Genomic DNA, 18,093 nt, shown 5'->3' with positions numbered 1-18,093 from the left:
TTTTTTTTTTGTTTTTTAAGAGACTAATCTTCAACTGCTTTTTAAAGATTTTTAAGTCAGTGGGGAGTAAGCAAGTGGATATCTCAAGCCTTTTTATATTTGCTCAAAATATACACGGTAGGTAGAGATCACAATTTATGAATTTTAGTTTTGTTTTTGTTTTTTTCCACTTGTCAGTGTTTTTTGAGACTAGGGAAGCATAACTGAAAGGCAGTTGCACTGTACATTTTGTCTGATTATTGTCTTCTAGAGTCTGTCTTCTGTCTGTTGGTAGAGCATTTTATTCATAACTTGAATGAGATTTGTGTTGTTTTTAAACCAAGATAGGAAGCCTTCTTTGGTTGCGTGTTTTCTTGGGAGCTGAATGGGTTTCATGTGGTCTTGGACAGTATATTTGATTCTCTGTGTAGCATTCTGAGATGATCCATATGTCCATGGTGTTTTGTCTTTTCCCCATTTTCAACTTGTAATAACCCAATAGACTAAGATGCAAAGAATTTTCCTGCAATTAATATCTTGCTGGTCTGAATGTCTCTAACAGAGTTACTCAACCTATCTGGTCATAATCCTCAGAAAAGTCTCTATGCCTCAGTCATTCAGGGAGACTGCTATTCTTTCCCATAGTTATTCTGCTGTGATATTCTTAATGATTCACAAATAATAAACAAAGTCCATTTACTTGCTCAATTTATGGTTTATTACATTTCCAGCAAGACACATAGTACATAAATCTTTTCAAAGTGCACTTGAAATAGCCATAAATGGCAGCTGAAAATCTTTCCAAAGTAGTACAGTATTTGCAGTCTACAGCTGGATTTATCAAGTAAGCATAGCTACTGTTTTAATACTCTTCTAATTGAGCATTAAGAAGACAGAAACATCTTGGCAGCAAAATACTAGAAAAAGATGTGTCCTCAAAATTTGTCCTTTCTCTGTTGTAAAAAATGTTTCGTTTAGGGAACAAATCAATGCACCAATGAACAATTATCCTAAATAAGCATCTGGGTCTTGATTCAGCACRTATTTGTGTCAGTGCTGCAGCTTCTATCAACTTCAGCTGGACAGAATTAGGCCTCCCTGTTTTTCTGAGATGAATGGAAGGAGCTTCCATATCTGTTTTATTACTGAGGTTTTTACACCATCTTTGGGTTAATGGTACATCTTGATACACCTACCATAATGGCACTGTCCTTTTGTTGATTGACTTGACATATTAACTATCTTGCAACAGCTATGAAAGAGGCAAGGGATGGGAAGGGGGTGGTGATTCAGGAGAAGGAATAGATGAACATGATCTAAGACAACCAAAAGCCACTTTGACAGGAGAAAGATATTGGTTACCTAAGCGTATGTGTTTTGCTCTTGATTTACAAGGAAGGTGAAAAAAATCAAATAAGTAAAAATAATTCTGTGGCTAAGCCTTTGCAGAAAAAGCTGACTTCACTCTTGTGGTTCTGTGAGACAGGAGAAGGGAGCTGGCTCGGACCCAAAAGCTGTGTCTGATAACTCAGCTAATAAGCTCTGTGCTACTAGCTTTGGAGTCATGCCTGATTTAATGCGGTACATGCAATTTTGGGGTCTGAGCAGGCTCATCTCTTGCTGCCTTTCTGCACAGACAGAGTAAGTTTGGGCCCATCTGCAGAGTACAGGTTGTTACTACTCAGTCTTATAGTGATGTCCTGGAGATCAGACCCATTGTTATCTTGGGCACGGTGGAGCACCAGACATCGGATTTGCTTTACCAGATGTAGATGGCTCCATCAGAGTTCATCACTCTCGTTCTCTGCAGTCGCTGGAAAGAAAGGCGCCCGTCCTAAAGGTGAATCTCCTAGGTCGTCTCCTTTCCACTGACTATAAAGGGAGTCTAGAGTGACTAGCTCAGGTGTAGATCTCTACTGTTAGATGAAATGAATATTACTGCAGCTCACTGCCTACAGAGTGAGAGGAGTGCTGATTCAGGAGGGTATTTAGTCTTGTGCCAGCCCTTGAGAGAATGACATTAGAAAAAGAAAGAAGGAAGTTTTAGGTATGGTAACTATAAGCAAAATTTTCCTGTTAAAATTTGAGATATCAGACAGATATTTTCCTGTAGGAGGTAAAACCTCTTACCTGGTTGTTCAGTTTCAATCTTTCATCCATAATTTGAAAAAATATATATTTTTAAAATCTACTAATTTTATTTGTGTATTCTCCCCACACACACACATACACAATGTGCATATATATAGCTGTCCTCCCAGCATATATCCTGCCTGTTGCTGCTGACCAGTGCACGCTCATGAGGTAGATGTGCCAAACCTGTGAGTTTAAGTGCTGCGGATGCAAAGGGACTTTTTGTGTATGTATGTGTTGTGTTATGTTTGTATGTACAGGTTATATGTGCTTGTGTCGAGGGAGCAGTTAAGAGACCAGTTTCCTGCTGTAGGAAACACAGAACAGAACTATACATGGCTGGAATAAAAGCAGCTCCAAGCCTGGAGGGCTTGCTTTCTGAATATATAGGGCAGACATGGTTTGGGGAAAAGGAATAATGTAGGAACAACATGGTCAGTGTTGGGATGGACGTGTCACATCAGGACTATGTCTTTATACATAACAAATTATTCAAAATGTACAAAGTAATTTGGAGTGTGTAGGAGGTTACCAAGGAGAGATTAGCTGAGAGGGGGAAAAAATCATGAAAAACATACATTTTATTTTTTTCTAAAACAAATAAAAAAGATTCTTTTTGTTTAATTCTGATTGTGATTCAGAAGAATCTGTTCAGGATTTGGAAGAAACTGTTACACAGTAATTTGGTAACATGGACCTGTCGCTTCCCCTTAAACTGTATAAAGCCAAAAAACTGCCTTTGTCTGTGTTTGGAGTCAGGACTCAAGTATTCAAGCAAAAGAAGAGAAGAGAATAATTGGAAAATGGCTAGGAGAGGCCTCAGGTGCTCTCCTGGTGCACCTCTCTGTCTGAAGGCCATTGGTTTGTTATCTGAAAGCCTGTGCTGCAGGCATTGGTGTCTGGGGCCAAAGTTACTGTCCCTCCTCAGTYCTCACTGCTTTTACTCCCTCACTGTGCGTTTATACCCTTCCCAGTCTGCTGGATGAATTGCTCAGATAGTCGCACCCTAAGCCAGTCCTGTCAAAATAATCCAGGTTATGGAAAAATATACGTATAAAAGCCATTAAGCTAGCCCAGGCATCTTGACTGAAGGTATGGGAGCAATTATATGAGCAGTTATGCTGGCAAATTTGGTAGGAGGAGGTAATCCTGGCTCTGCCTCAACCAGAACAGCATGCATGTTGTTCTCCTGGCTGTGCAGACTTCACAGCTCAGCTGGTAGGTAAAAGCCGCTCAGAAAATACAAGAGGAAAATATGCCAGCTGTTTTGTTCACAAGCAAAAGAAAACCCTTAATACAGAGTTTCATGCCCCCTCTTGGGTATCACGTCCTTCTGGAACAGTGTTCAGCAATGCTTAGACCTCTGAGAGCCTCAACTTAGAGTTAAGGTACAGCTCTAACTCTGCAGCTCGCTGATCTGGCTGTAGCCACTCGCGATTGGCTGTGTGTGTGAGCTGTGCGAGAACATTAACCAGGGAAGGGATTTATTGGAGCAACATGCTGGCTGTTGTGTCAGGAGGCAGTGGGGACACGGCTGGAGAGGCTTGACAGAACTGCAGTATCTTGAAGTGCGATATGAAGAGGTGGGGGATGAGGCAGAGAGCGGTCTTACCTCTGTAGTGGGATCTGAACCTCTTTCCCTGACCTCATACATGTGTGCAAAGGAGATGATTACCTCGTTGCTGACATCTAGAGGTTGTGTCAACAGCAAAGCATTGGGGTTTTCCTGCCCTGGCACTGTAAGTGGGAGGATGTGAGAGAGCTCTGCACATTCAGCGATGGGTAAGTGAGATAGAGCTACCGTAAGACGGGGTCCTGGATAAAAGAGAAGTGGTTGTTAGATGTAGCAGCTGTGGGTTTGTTCTGCCAAGTCGCTGCTTGGGTGAAGGACAGAGGTAGGTGCTGGCACCAGGTCCTCACACCTCTGAGCTGAAACAGGATGTGTGCTTCGGTGCTGTAGTGTAGCTCTCCCTGTGCTGGGAGAGCTGTATTACCTCGAGGGAGAGCTGCTGGTGTGTGTAATGGGTAGGTTATGTTAGCTGGTGAAAAAGGACAGAAATAAAGGCTATCCCGATGTGTAACTAAACTCCTTGTTCGCCCCAGAGGTTCAGTTACTGAGCCACAACATTTCGAGGAGGAGCAAGATACCAAAGCCCTTGTTGGCTTAGAGGCAAGGCAAAGCAGTCTGCAGATTTTCCATGTAGTTGTTTGGTTTTATTTGTTTCTTGCAGAAATCGGTGGTGATTGTGACATATATGGCCAGCGTGTCGCTCTAGGTCAATATGGTACTGTTGCTAATACCGATTCTGCCTAGCTCTGGCTGCAGTCTGCATTGCAGATCTCAAAGTGCTTTTCATTTTTATTCCCACCGAACAGCCAAGAAACCTGAAGCAAGAAGAGGTGAAATGCTTCAGTCAGGCACAGACATATATGATAGTTATAACTGCCTCAGTAGCTGTTAATGCGTGAGCATCCAGGCCGCCTCTCCCGCTAAGGCCCCTTCCCTCTCCTGCAGCTGGGCTGCCGCAGTCGCGGCCCTGGGCTCCCCTTCCTGGTTCCTTGCTCCCTTGTAGCCTTTAATTTTGTACTGCAGGATTTGCAGAGGGCTAAATTTGCGTTCTCTGTAGGGTCCCAGGAGTGTTATTTTTAGAATCTTGAAAATAGGCTAATGTACAAAAAGATTTTTCTGACAGTTTAATGAACTGCTCTGGGGGTGGGGGAGGTCTCCATCATGTGATCCTTTAGTCACGTAAGGGGCAGAGGGTCCCCAGGTGTTTGTATCCTCCTAGAGCTGCACATGACCACTTCAAGTCCCCTCCCATCCTTTCCCCTTGATCTGCTTTCAAAACTTCTCTCTTTCCTCACCCACCCACTTTTCTCTCCTCTTGCAATCCCCTGTACCTCGGTGCTGTCCCACATGTCTTCTCCCTCCTCCACTTGCTCTTTGCCAGCAAGCAGCTGTACACGTGATTTATTTATTTTTTCCAAAAGCTACATGAGCTTTCTGCATTGTCGGCAAGACACAGATTGCATTTCTCCCTGAATCAATTTTAAGGAGCCATTGATGGAGGTGGATTTTAGGAAAATGCCTAGTGCTGGTTTTCAGCTTTCTGCCAGGGCAGGTTTCAAATGTTGATGTTCCAACCAGGAGGCTAGTTCAAGGCATAAAGCTAGCCAGATGTTGCCGAGACTGGCACACCAAAGAAATATTTTAGCTAGGCTTTCTGACCATGTGTGTCACAGCCTCTTGGAAGAGTGAATATTATCCAGGGGTGTTATACAGACGCTGACTTTGATATCATCATTAAATTGCCAGGAAAGCAGGCTGCGCTGTGTTACCTGAGCTAGGTTGTATGGCTGAGGTCAGTTGGGGGATGGTCAAAATGACAGTTTAGTCCTCAACTCTGTCCAAAAAAAGGAAAAAAATCGGGAGAAGCTGTCGACCTTGAGAAATGCTGGGCTTCCAGGAAGCCGTGTCTCTGTTGCCCTGTGTTCACGTGAGTGCAGATTCGATCACTAACCCTTTCCTCTGACCCTGGGGACTCCACATTTCAAAGAGTGTGAGCAAGCAGATGGATTTTATTAGGCTTAGAAGAGCCAGTTTTTAAACAGAAAAGGCTTTCAACCTTATCTTTAATGGAATAGTGTTGACATGGAGATCTTCTTTGTCTTTCCTTGCTGCTTGCACTCTTGCTTTTCCCTCCTCTCCCCCACCTTTGGTGTAGTGTTTAAAACCCACCTGAGCACTGCCCACCTATTGATCATGTTGGCAGCTGTTTATCGTATCAAACACTTTCTAAAGATGCTTACCTTGTGTTTGTTTTGGCTTAAGATACAGCTTAATGCTGCAAATGTTTACCCCAGCCGTGCTCCCGCTGACATCTGCAGCAGAGCAGTGAGTCCAGCTGTTGGCCGAAGCATTCGTAGCAGCAGCTGCTGGCTGTTTGGGGAAGAGATCTTCTTTTAGAAGTTTTGTATCATGTCCTATGCACACAGTGTATTTTTTACTAATGTCCTTCCAAGATAAAAGGCAACAAGGATGACAGTCACTGTAAGGACTAATTAGCCAAAAGCTTCTGTCTCATTTGGCATAATGCAGATGTTATCCTGTTAATTTCAAGCCTGTTTTTCAAGTGCAAAAACTGACACACAGGAATTGGGATCAGGTCTACCCCACAGACTTTTGCCGGGGAGGCTGTCAGTCAGGGCTTTGATGAGGTGTGTGATCTTTGGCCAACACAGCTGTGCTGACAAGAAGTCCCCTGCATAGGCTTCTGCTGGTTATACCAGTGAAGCCTTGTTTTTGCCGGTATTGCTGATGTGGGGGAGGAGAAGCTATCCTGCAAGTTCAGTGTTGCCCGTGTGAGCTCTGTCAGTGTTGAGCTCTCTTTACCCATCTTGTACGTACCAGTCCAGCTGCACTGGCAGCCTCCCTAGTCGAGAGCTGGCCTACGCAGTTGCATTCCTTTATTTTTGCAGTTGTGAGGTTCCTGTTAGGAAGTCAGGGCTGTGCTTGCTTTTATTTTTTTCTGCCTTTTTTTTTGATTCAAAGGCTTATTTGAGTGCATTTTTCTAAATGTACATCATGTTCCCGAGAAGGCTTTGATCTTGTTAATCTTTTCATCTATACATCAATCTGTTGTGTGAAAATGCTGGAACGTGCTTTTATTGTGGTGTGGGGGTTTCTTTGGTTTTTGTTTTCTTTTTTACACAGTTTAGAGGAGTTTTCTTTCCTGAGGCTCTCCCTCCGGCTTGATCCTACATGAAAGTTGACCACAGATGTGTCAGGTTCTAGGGTGCCAATTTAGGCCATGTTTTTGAATTTTCTTTGCAGGGGTTTCCTGATCTCAAATGAAAACAATTCTTTCTCTTTCCTGACATTAAGATAAAGAAAGCATTTGGGGCAAGTCTTGTATTTAGTTGCAGGCAGACGTGAGCTGTCTCTGCCTATCTCCAGCAGGCAGGATGCAGGCCAACTTTAAACCTAAAGTCTTGTGGTTGCTACACCATGTGGCAGAGTCTGGACTAATTTACCAGCTCCCTCTGTCTGTGTCATTAGGTTGAGCAATTGGTGTGCTGATGTTGTTGTGTGTCATTTGGTAGATTCAGAGCATGGGCAATATGATTCAGATATGTCTGCATTTGGCCACATAGGTTTAGCCTTAATCTTGATTACATACATATGCTCTTCTCCCCTAGTTCTTTCCATAGATTTAGATCTCAGGTAAAACTTTCATAGTTAGGGCCATGCTTTTCTCAAATGTATGCTTCCTTGTGCTACTAGCTGTACTAGCAAAAACCCTTCCATGGATGCAGTTATATCTGTAAAAAGTAATGTTCTGTGGTATAACTTTAGCCCAAGTAAAATAAACTTTACCAGTGCACGTATCTCTAGTATATGGGATTAGTCACTTTGGCTTCATTAGCTTTGCCAGCTAATCCTTCAAGTGAAGATAAAATTTTAGGCCACACTTTGATATTCATTTTAGCTGGAACACCAGCTAAGAAAAGGAGTTCCTGGTCATGTGTTCCTAGCTCTGTGTTCTCCCTGGCATGATTGAACTGGACTGGGGAAATGATTCGGCTGAAAAATATATAGGTATGTGTATATATATTTTTGGTAAGGTTGTTTTTCCATCAGGTCAGTTCCCTCATTCTGTTCACAGTAACAGGTGCACAAAAAGCATTTTTGCTGGCACAGCTCGGAGGGCTTAGTGGGGACACCAGTGAGCAGTTGCAGGAGGGAAGATAGTTTGGGGGAAGAGGAGGAGGAGCTGTTTGGCAGCCAAAAAAAAAAAAAAAAAAGGCTAACCTATTGCCAATTTACATGCCTAAGAGCAAGTCAAGCATTTTTGCTCGTCAGACCCCCATTGAAGATACTGGGGTTCAGGTCAGGTCCCTCCTCACTCTCCTTAGTGTAAACCAGGAATTGCTCCACTTAACTGTTGATAGCATCATGGTAATAATAGTTGGTCACTTTAGTTGAGAAAAGAACCAATTCCTTTGGTTCTGATTATAGCTGTGTGGACAGAGAATTTGACTTGTGGTGGTGATGTGTAGGTTGGGCCAGAGAAGGTTGGAGCGTGAACGGCAGCCACCTGGTAAGTGTGCTGTGAAAGCACAGAGCCTGCTTTGAATGGCTTCTCCATCACAGACGTCCTCACTAAACACTTCTGTGTGGGCCAGTGGCATGCTCAAGGACTGCAGAGCTGGACTGAGGTGTCTCACATGCTTTGTATGGACCTTTTCGAGGCTGCAACACTAAGATGCACCTTAAGATCTTTGAATATTTGTTGTCCTTTATATTGTTGACSCATTGCAGGTAAGTGTAAACTTCTTGGTTTATGAAAACGTAGTGAATTTCTTTTTATACTTTGTCTTTTACCTAGGTCCTGCGGGAGTCTAATAAATTGGCTGAAATGGAAGAGCCACCTTTGTTACCAGGAGAAACCATTAAAGACATGGGTATGTGAAAAGGATATTTCTTATTGCTTGCTGACCAAATAGAATATCCACAGAGCAAAATACCTTGGTGCTCATTTACCAGCAACAGCAGATTGCTGATGTTTTGAGTCCCATGCTCAAGCTGATTCATTAATCAAGTCATTACGCATACTGTGAGCCAAGGTAACTGTATATCTGCTTTTAGCATGGAGCAAGTATAAGGCAGTTCAACATATTTTAGCATCAGTGATGAGAGATTGAGACAGTTTGTACTGCATTTGCATTTGCTGTGTCCTGAGAGCACACAGATGGATTGTTTCAAGGTGCGCTCACCGCAGAGTAACTTCTTAGGTTGACCTAACGTAATTACGTGTTGAATCTCTATCAAAAACTGCAGGAAAGTTGCAGTGTTATTGCAGAGAAGTTTTACTGTTGTGGGGGTGGGGTTTTTTTTTCCCTTTTTTCTCAGCCAGACTGTGTGACATGCAGCTGGTTTGCTGATGCACTCCACAGCCTGAAAGTTTGAGTAAACCTCTTGATTTATTTTCTGTAAAAGATTTTGCGTTCACTAGTTTAGCAGTGTTGGCGTTCTCCTTCATCATGTTCCTTCCCTCTTAAAATGAAGAAAGCATCTTTGGTCCTAAAAGGAAAGACTTAATGCTTAATCCTTCTCTCTACTCCTTTCCTAAAGATGCTGAACTCTTAGTCCAAACATGCAGTACAGACTGACATCTAATTCATCCTGTGGGTACAGATAGCCCTGACAGCAAAACCATATTTTGGAGGGTTCCTGGGAAATGGTTTAAGAGAACAAGGTCTCCAGTACTTTATCTGTTTGCCAATGATGCAATGAGCCATGTAAGTCTGTAAAAGCGGGTGGCTTTAAGAGCAGACCAGACAGCAGTTGCCTAGTCCAACAAGAAATTAAAGGTAGCAAAAAGGAAAACTTGTATTATTCATCAACAATATTGTATCCTGTTAAAAGTCACAACAAGGTTGAATGTAATTCTCTTTGTATTTTATCAGGAAAGGAAGAAAAATTATTTCATCTAATGTTAAAATCTAGGGTAAGACTGGCCCTATTAAAAAAAAAAAGAAAAAAAAATCCATAAGCAGTGGAATTAATAAATCCTGGTTTCCAGTATCTTTCTCCCATATGGATTCTCTTATATCTAACAAAGACTGAGGTTACTAGACTTTCCCTTGATAGTAGCACTACAACCTCTCTCTTGGTATCTGTTTTCACAAACAGTGAAGGAATTTAATACCTTGGAGATCCCTATCCATTGGATAGAGACTGCTGAAATCATACAACAATGGTAGGGTTAAGATCAGACAAACAGACGTATATCCATGTGTGTACCTGTGCGTGTAATTCAGTAAAATTGTTTCCATAGGAAARTAAGTTAGTAAAATGCAAACGTGGAAAGTGGTATGGCTTATAAACTGCCAAGACCAGTGTTTGAGATAATGCCTGGGATTCCTTACCTGGAAAATATTTTTCTAGCATCCTCCCTTTTGACTCAGAATTGTTGTTCCCTTTTAGATGTATATGCACACTCTTTTCATATTAGTAGATTTTGCTTTATTTTTTAAAACTTTTTTCAGATTTATGTTTTGAATAACGAGAGCTAGTGGAAAAGCCAAGCAGGCTGTTCTCCTCCTTATTACGTGCTTCAGGAGCCTGCTTTCCTTTCAATCTACTCATTGAAAAAGGTTGATTCATAATTGGCTAATAATGAAACATTTGGTTTAGTTAAAGCTGGCCAGAAACATTTTGAGTTTAATTGGCCTTCCAACAAATGCATTTCCATTAAAAGGAATAAATAATGAAATTGCTAGCATGTATATTTTAGCCAAAAACTCTGTGCTGCCTGTTTTGTTCCACACTAGTCGTACCTCATCCCTTTTCCTCTGAACTTTCTAGTCAGAGCTCTGAAAGCAACCAAAACCAGGTCTGGCTGATGTTAATGCTACACTGCAGACCCCATCTGCCCACCTGCTCTTGTTTTTTAAGGATCCTCTCCATGTCCAACTCTGGAGAGTCAGCGACGACTATGTAGAAGSAGAGCTGATGTAAGGATGATTTAGGTATATGAGTTGCTGATGCCCTAGAGTAAGGCAGGCTCTCTCTTTCCCTCTCCCCTGGCTAAATCACACAGAATAAGGGTGGAAGAAATTAGGGTCCCTATCATGACACCCCCCATTCTAATGGCTCCTGTATGTGGTGGCTGTCACCTGTTTGACAGGCGAGCTTTCTCACTGATTTCACATAGCCCTTGCAAAATGGGTCCCTTAGGATTTAGAGGCTTAAAGTTATTAAGATGGTCCTGTGTTTTTGTTTTCTTTTTCAAATTTCATGGATCTGGCAGCTATAGTTCATGGGTCTCCTTCTGAAAGGACTTCTGTGTGTCTGAGGAATATCGCTCCTTGTTGGTAATAGCATAAACTGTTGCCGCGGCACAGCCAGCCAACTGTTTTAGTGACAGAAAATGTGATGGGTCACTGGTAGGAGGCAGGGGGAGGGAAGCAGCTTGAATGTTGGCGTTTTTAATTGATATAAAACAGAAGGGCAGTTAGGGGAGGTGTTTGCTGTGGAAAACCAGCAGCACCTTTTGCCTTTTGCTGGAACAAGTGAGAAATGTTTGAGGCATTTTAAAAAGGGGACTGTTTTGAGTCACCATCACTCAGGTTCAGAAATAATTGAATTTTGCAGGGAAACTTGATCACTGACTTAAGACTTAATATCACTGGCAATTGGGTGCTATACAGATTTTTGGCTGCTGTAAATTGCTGTAGCTCTGCTGGCTTCAATCAGGGCCTTTAGCATGCAGAGCCTCCATCCTGGGGCTGATTCTGTATTTAAGGGTGTACRGAAGAACCCAAGTATGCTAAAAGTCATTTGCAGGAGAACTGCTTTCTCTTATTCTTGATGGCATAAAATAGGTTGCTAGCAATATTTAGCTTTATTGCAGATTTTTATCCAGCTTCAAATGTATGCATTCAGGGCAGGAATTGTCTCCTCTTTTTGTGCATGGTTTTCTCAACCAGCGGTAATTCATTGCTCAGTACTAGTCAACAGTTTGCAGCCACATAGTGGCTTTTGCACTGAGTCAGCAGTTTTATGTGTAAATGTAGGATTCCAGGTGATGGTGCTTGCCTGGAGTTTGATTAACACCAGAAGTCTTGTCTTCTTAACAGGAATGAAACTTGCATGTTAGCTCTAGGCAAGAATCCCAGAATAAGCTTGTTTTCATTTCATGGGCTGAAAAGTAGAGCCCTTAATGTTGCTACTGTCATAATTTTGCTTCCATAAGTTAACCATGAAACTAACCTATTTTTTTTCTTCTTTTTTTCCCTTTGTTTTCTTAAGCTAAGGATGTTACTTACATCTGCCCGTTCACTGGCGCAATCAGAGGAACTCTTACTGTTACCAATTATAGACTGTATTTTAAAAGCATGGAACGGGTAAGCTTTTGAAACCATCTGCTTTTACTGGCTATTTGATATGAAACGTGTCTTTTCAATCTTTAGACCTTTAGACCTATAATTCTATGTATATCATGGCTATATGTTTGGGAATATGGGTGTAAGGGAACAGGATCTGTTTCCCCCTCACCCCTCCCTTATTAAACTCACAAATTTCAACTGTCTACAGGACCCTCCTTTTGTCCTAGATGCATCTTTAGGTGTAATCAACAGAGTGGAGAAAATTGGAGGCGCTTCCAGTCGTGGGGAGAATTCCTATGGGTTGGAGATTGTATGCAAGGTAAATTTTTGTCTGTGTTTTAAAGTAGGGGAAGAGGAAAGTACATTCTAAAAAGTTTTCTCTATAATGCTACAGGAAGTTCTGCAAAATGTTTTCAGTCAGTATGGCTTCACACACTTCAAAAATGTCTGATTTTAAAAGTCATTTTAAGAATTCTCCAACTCTACTCATTAGAGATGAGACCCAAACCTTTATTCAGGCTTTGTGCAAGGTAATGTCTTTTTTCTCAATAGTAGAAACCTAGGACTGCATCCCAGTAATTCAGGTCTCAGGTCTTCTGTGTTGCCCACCAGGATATTCCAGTAAGACTCCTGTCATTGTGGAATAGAGGATGGGTTTCACTGACCTGCGTTTGAAGAGCAAGAAAGGGGCAAGTTTTTCCCTGAATTGTTAGCTTGTCTTCACCTGCTGTTGTACTTCAAGGGAGTGGGGATTAACCTTCAGCCCTCCTTTTGGCCATTCTTTCATTTCTTTCAAGGTAGTACACATTCAAAGTATGCTTCTCAAGAGCTCTTGGAATCACTGAAAATGCAAATTTTAATAAAAATTGGTTATTATCTCCTTGTGTCTGATGATCTTGGGCCCACAAAGTAAATAAAGCCACCATCCCCAGCTGTACATCCATACATCAGTTGCTCACCAAAGCACAGCCCCTCTGCTCTTCCCAGTGGCAATGTAGGGAGAGGTGAATTCTGACAGTGGTAGCTCTCAGCCTGCTTAGAGCTCTTGTCCAACCCCCCTTAAATAGAAAGGATGCCACTTTCTGGATAAGGGAAGATGGGGGCAAGAAAATGAGCCCCAAATAGCTCTGGTCATGGCTGTGATTTCTAGGCACCAGGAAGCTAAGCAGACTCGCAAGATGTGGGCACGCTGAGTCAAGGGCAGCTGATATAATCTATACCAAATCACCCAACGGCTCCCTCAATCTGTGGCAGTCATAATCTTCTCTGGCTAACAAAGGCACCTGTTGCTGGCAGGTCAGTTTGTTCCCTGTTTTGCTCTGGATTCCTAGTCCTCTGCTCAGCCGTATTGCCTATATGCAAATTTACACAAGCAATCTGGTTTGGTGTGAACCACATTGTTTCCCTTGGTAGGAAACCCAGGCACAAACTAGAGGATAGATGTCTTGGCCCTGCACACAGCATATATACACACCAGCCCAAGACACTTGGCCCAGGAGATGCAGTCCTCAGTGCTGCCAACAGAGCAGTACAGATATAACTTTTGCATCCTGAAATTTGCTCTGTCTGAAAACAATTACCTAATCTAAATAATGTAAGACAGACTTCACTGTCTATCTCATTCTCTGACTTACTGTATGATCTTCATATGCTTGAACTTGATAGTTTATTTCCTGCTGGTGGTTTTTGAACTGTTTATTACAAGTGTTTGCATTTTGGGCTTGCCTGGAAAATTTTGGCATCTTAAATCTTGGCTTTATTTTGTTTTTGAATTTGATTTTGTAGATGAGAACAGAAAAGAGGTCTTGGGTTACTCCCCTTTGTGGAAACTGTGCTGCTGTGCAAAGTGGAGGAGTTCTCAGTTTCAGATCTCCTCTCTAATGCTCCGAGAGAGAGATGGAAGTTTTGAAGGGAGATGGCATTGGCTGCTTTGCACTGGACTAGTGGGACTTGGGCTCCCTATGTGCAGTAGTGCTARGGCAATGTCCCACTCAGAGACAGGTTGTCTGTAATCAGCAGTACTTCATGAGGCATAGCTCGGCTTCAGTGCCCTGTAAGAGCTGGGACATCAGCCTCGCAAAGTCCTGCTGATCAGAGATAGCTTGTCCTTGAGCCAGGTCTCTCCCTGGCATTTTGGCAGGTAGGGAGGCTCGTGAAGAGGCAAGGTGCTGCCAGTCAGGCACTTCCGCACACTCCGTCCACTCCTGCAGATTATGGCAGGCTTTGCTGGAGGCTACTGCTGGCTATTGAACCAAGCCCAAAGCTGCAGTGCAGCACTGTTCAAAGTAGGATATAAACCAATACTGAAAAGAGCATCATGATGTGACTCTATTTTGAATGCTGGCTTTTGGAGTTCCTTTGTATGTTGAAGTGGTTAGGATATCTATGACTTGATTTTCCTCTTTTTTCTTAGGATATTCGAAACTTACGATTTGCTCATAAGCCTGAGGGGAGGACTAGACGATCCATATTTGAGAACTTAATGAAATATGCTTTCCCAGTTTCAAATAATCTGGTACGTTTTTATTTTTTCAATGATACCAAAACATGCAGAATGGCAGTAAGCAGCTTTGTTCAGTACCATCTGCTTGGTGCAATATTTGTATGAGGTGGTTTTCCCTGAGGGAGAAGAAATGCTGGTTTTTAAATCCCTCTTAGAATTACTTCTTTTGGAATTTAGATTGTATAGAAAACAGGGAAAGTTTGTGACCATGGAGGTGGCTTCTGTTGTGGGTGGAAAATGACTTACTGATGCTCACATCCCTGTCATGGAGGGAGAATGTTCAAAGCACAGTGATTTCCATCAGTTAACAGCTAATGTTCACTGCGCTGCTATCAGATCTGAAGCACAGTTTGTTTTTTTCATATGATGGCTCTGCAATTGTTGTTTCAAATACTGGTTGAAAGAATCTAGTTCTTAATATGTAAGAGTCTTCTTGCCCAAGCATTCTTTTCTTTCTCTTTTTTAAAATAAACTTCGTTGACAAAGTACTAGGTAATAGACAAGCAAGATAATGGAGACAGAGGAAGGTAAGTAGTTGTACTAATTACCTTGTACAGTAAGCATGTTGATTTTTTTCACAAAGCCCTACCTAGAAGAAAAATAGCCCAGAAGAGGGGAAGGAAAAAGGACCAGTCATGAGTTATTATCTGAGATATCAAATGTCCTGGAAATGGACTTTGAATACTTAATGATAAATTTTCTTTCTTTCAGCCACTTTTTGCATTTGAGTACAAAGAGGTTTTTCCAGAAAATGGATGGAAGGTCTATGATCCCGTTTGGGAGTACAGAAGACAGGTGGGTACTGTGCCATATCCTTTCTCATCCTCTTTGCTCTTCAGAAGTGAGGCTCTGTGCTGCAGTAATTACAGATTGCATGGAATGGAGAACRATCCCTCTGACAAATGTCTTGTGAGCTGGGTTAGGACTTTTTTCTCCATAGTGCAGTGATTGATGACAGCAGTACAACTGTACAGATAGTAGCATCCACTGATGCATGAGTGGGAGATTACTCAGATTACAGAGAGCTAACTTTAGGCTTTGGTAGAAACACCTATTGCCCTGACTTAGTCATCAGCCACTGCTGGCAGTGAGAAACTGAGGGTACATTTTGCAGGTATATGCATCCCATTGTTGAGTTTCATACCTAAGTTCTTGCTTGTATCAGTTTTGATTCTTTCCTTTTTTTTTAAACTTTTTTTTTTAACTAAAAACCTATAAAATACTTCAAACAGGAACTTGGAAGGAAAAAAAATGAAATGTAGAATGCCTTCATTTTCTTGGGGAATATTTTGGGGATCAGCCTCAAGAGAGTTATAATTAACTATAGCTTGGAACAGGCAGGTGGAGTGCATGCAGACTAGGCTGGTCAAAGATGTTAATGACTGTGAAGTGGCAGGCTGTCATTTAGGAACACCGGGATATACTGGGATAAAAACTTGAGTAGTCCTTCCTGGGGGAAGAAGATAGGGGGATTTTTCTTATTATTATTTTTATAATGAGGTGACTCTTGTCATGAATTGTCAAGTTGAAGAAACAACATGATTTGGTGACAGTTCTGCCATGGCCACAATAAACTTTTGCTTCATCCACATCTGTCAGGATAAAACCAAATTTCCTTTGTAAAATTAAGAAATTTACAGCCATGTAATTTAAAGATTTATTTGGGTCTTTCATAAAACAGAACAAAAGAAGTCYTGTGGCCTAGTGTAGATGCTCATCTGATTCCAGACATCTAAAATCTAAGCTAGGGATTCATTTTACCAGTTTTAGCTTTCTAAAAGCTGGGCATGCATTCTAAGCTGTTTATCTAGGCCTGTCATTAACAGATGGAGAGAAGAGAGATTCCCTATTGGGTGTGATTTGTTCTCTCCTAAAATAGCTGTCTAAGATCACTGACTTCTAGGCTGCTAAATGAAGGTGAGATAACTCCTACCTCTATTGTCTTCATTACAAAAAAGTGTACGTTTTGCAATGAGGTACCACAATCTAAAATCCTGGTAGGGACAAACTCTGGTTATTAGCTATTCATAATCAACAATACAACTTGTATCTAAGGTTGACCTTGATTGGTTAGACCAAATAATGCAGTGATCATTGGTTCCTTTCAAATTGTGCATCTTGATATTTAATTAATCTCTGTTTATAAAGAAGGATGTGCAGCCCAAATTGTAGGGGAAAGATATTTCTTTATATGACTGAGATCTTTGGAGACCTGTCTGCTATCAAAATACTTTCCATTGAAAAGCACAACATTCATTTAACTAAGCTTCACCTAAAACAGAGTAAGTATAAAAGACATTCTTACAATACTGTACGTGAAAGAAGGAAGGATGACAGTTGAGAATTTGGAAGTAAATTCTTTCAACTTCTCAGTCCTGGCATTTCTCTTTTTAGAATACAGGCTTTTCTGTGCATGTTACCTTTTATATTGTAACTGGCTATACCCTATCAGGATCTTGGTTACACGGTGAGTGGATAGATAGATGTACAGGTATGTGATTTGTAGCATTTCATGGTCTTCCTGTAAAGAAAATGGGCCTTGTAAGTCATGGTATCTTTGTTTCTGATCACATGCAATGACATACTTTACAGGCAACAGTGTTACATTTGTGACATTGGTGCAACCCATACTTCTTTTGTAATGACCTGCTTTTATATCATTTTTGAGCAGACATGAAAAACTTAGGGTGGCTGCTTTTATGTCAAGAAACCAAAATGATGTCAATGTGCTAAAGCCCCAGTCATTTGTTTACATTGATGATTGCAAAAATGTATCTGAAACAGAATTTTTTGCAGATGAAGCCTATCTGAATTTTACCCGTGATGGACCACAGTCATTCCCATTCCAGATCACACGATCTGTCTTTTCCAATAGCTTATCTCCAAAAGTGACCAATACCAGCTGCTAAAGAAGAGGCAAACTGTGCTGCAGTAGACATTTATTTTGTGATCTGGCCAGGAGGAGAATTTCATTCTTTTCATTAGAGTTGATTTAGGTCCTGTAGCATGAAGCTTTATGTCCTCTCCAAAACTTTTAGATGTTTCAGTTTGTTTATTTAATTTTGGCATTTATAACTATGGATGTTCCATTTATTTGTGTGAATGTCTTATCTTTTTTTTTTTTTCCTTAATCCAGCTAGGTTCTGTTAAAGTAATAACAAATACTAAAATAAATCAGGACTATGTCCTGAAATGGCAGCAGGGATTTGTTAACAGTGAAGCAAAACTGGCATCATCTAATCAGATAATGGGATTACCTGTCTCTGACTGTATGAATTGTGATCAGAAATAGAAGAGCAGAACATATGCACTATCTGCAGGACCTTTGGAATTGGTTTAAAAACTAATATAGAAGAGCTGGCCTGGGGCATAAGCAACCGAGCATTATGGTCAGGTGTTAACTTGGTACATCTTAGGCCAAATCAGTCATTTCTCTGCGGGAGTAGGAACACAGAGAGAGGGGAGTGGAACAAAAGTAGAAGCCAGCTACCAGGCATCCAGAAAAGACTTTCAGAGTAGGATCCATGGTAGAATCTGTATCTACACTGGTAGACATGGCAAGCTTGTGCCTGGTGTGATTTTTT

The 18,093-nt window shown here is 41.4% G+C and overlaps 1 protein-coding gene across 5 annotated transcripts in view; it reads left to right on the top strand.

The window, feature by feature from the left end:
* The window catches only part of MTMR2 (myotubularin related protein 2), a 50,273-nt gene that overhangs the window by 13,193 nt on the left and 18,987 nt on the right, over positions 1 to 18,093 (top strand). For 3 of the 5 annotated variants that reach the window (XR_003254123.1, XM_026069397.1, XM_026069398.1), the window contains exons 3-7: positions 8,502 to 8,577; positions 11,930 to 12,024; positions 12,215 to 12,325; positions 14,420 to 14,521; positions 15,221 to 15,304. Coding sequence is in view for 4 of the 5 variants with exons in the window: in XM_026069397.1 (XP_025925182.1) it covers positions 8,532 to 8,577; positions 11,930 to 12,024; positions 12,215 to 12,325; positions 14,420 to 14,521; positions 15,221 to 15,304 (438 nt within the window). In the remaining variant the exon portion in view is untranslated. Of the gene's footprint in view, positions 1 to 8,501; positions 8,578 to 11,929; positions 12,025 to 12,214; positions 12,326 to 13,225; positions 13,303 to 14,419; positions 14,522 to 15,220; positions 15,305 to 18,093 lie in introns of those variants that run through there. The other 2 variants (XM_026069399.1, XM_026069401.1) reach the window with 2 other exon arrangements.

The sequence above is a fragment of the Apteryx rowi genome, unplaced genomic scaffold (genome assembly GCF_003343035.1).
Source record: "Apteryx rowi isolate R43461 unplaced genomic scaffold, aptRow1 scaffold_294, whole genome shotgun sequence".
NCBI classification, from domain to species: Eukaryota; Metazoa; Chordata; class Aves; order Apterygiformes; family Apterygidae; genus Apteryx; species Apteryx rowi.
The sequence above is the reverse complement of the archived record's forward strand: the minus strand, read 5'-3'. Positions and strand labels throughout refer to the sequence as shown.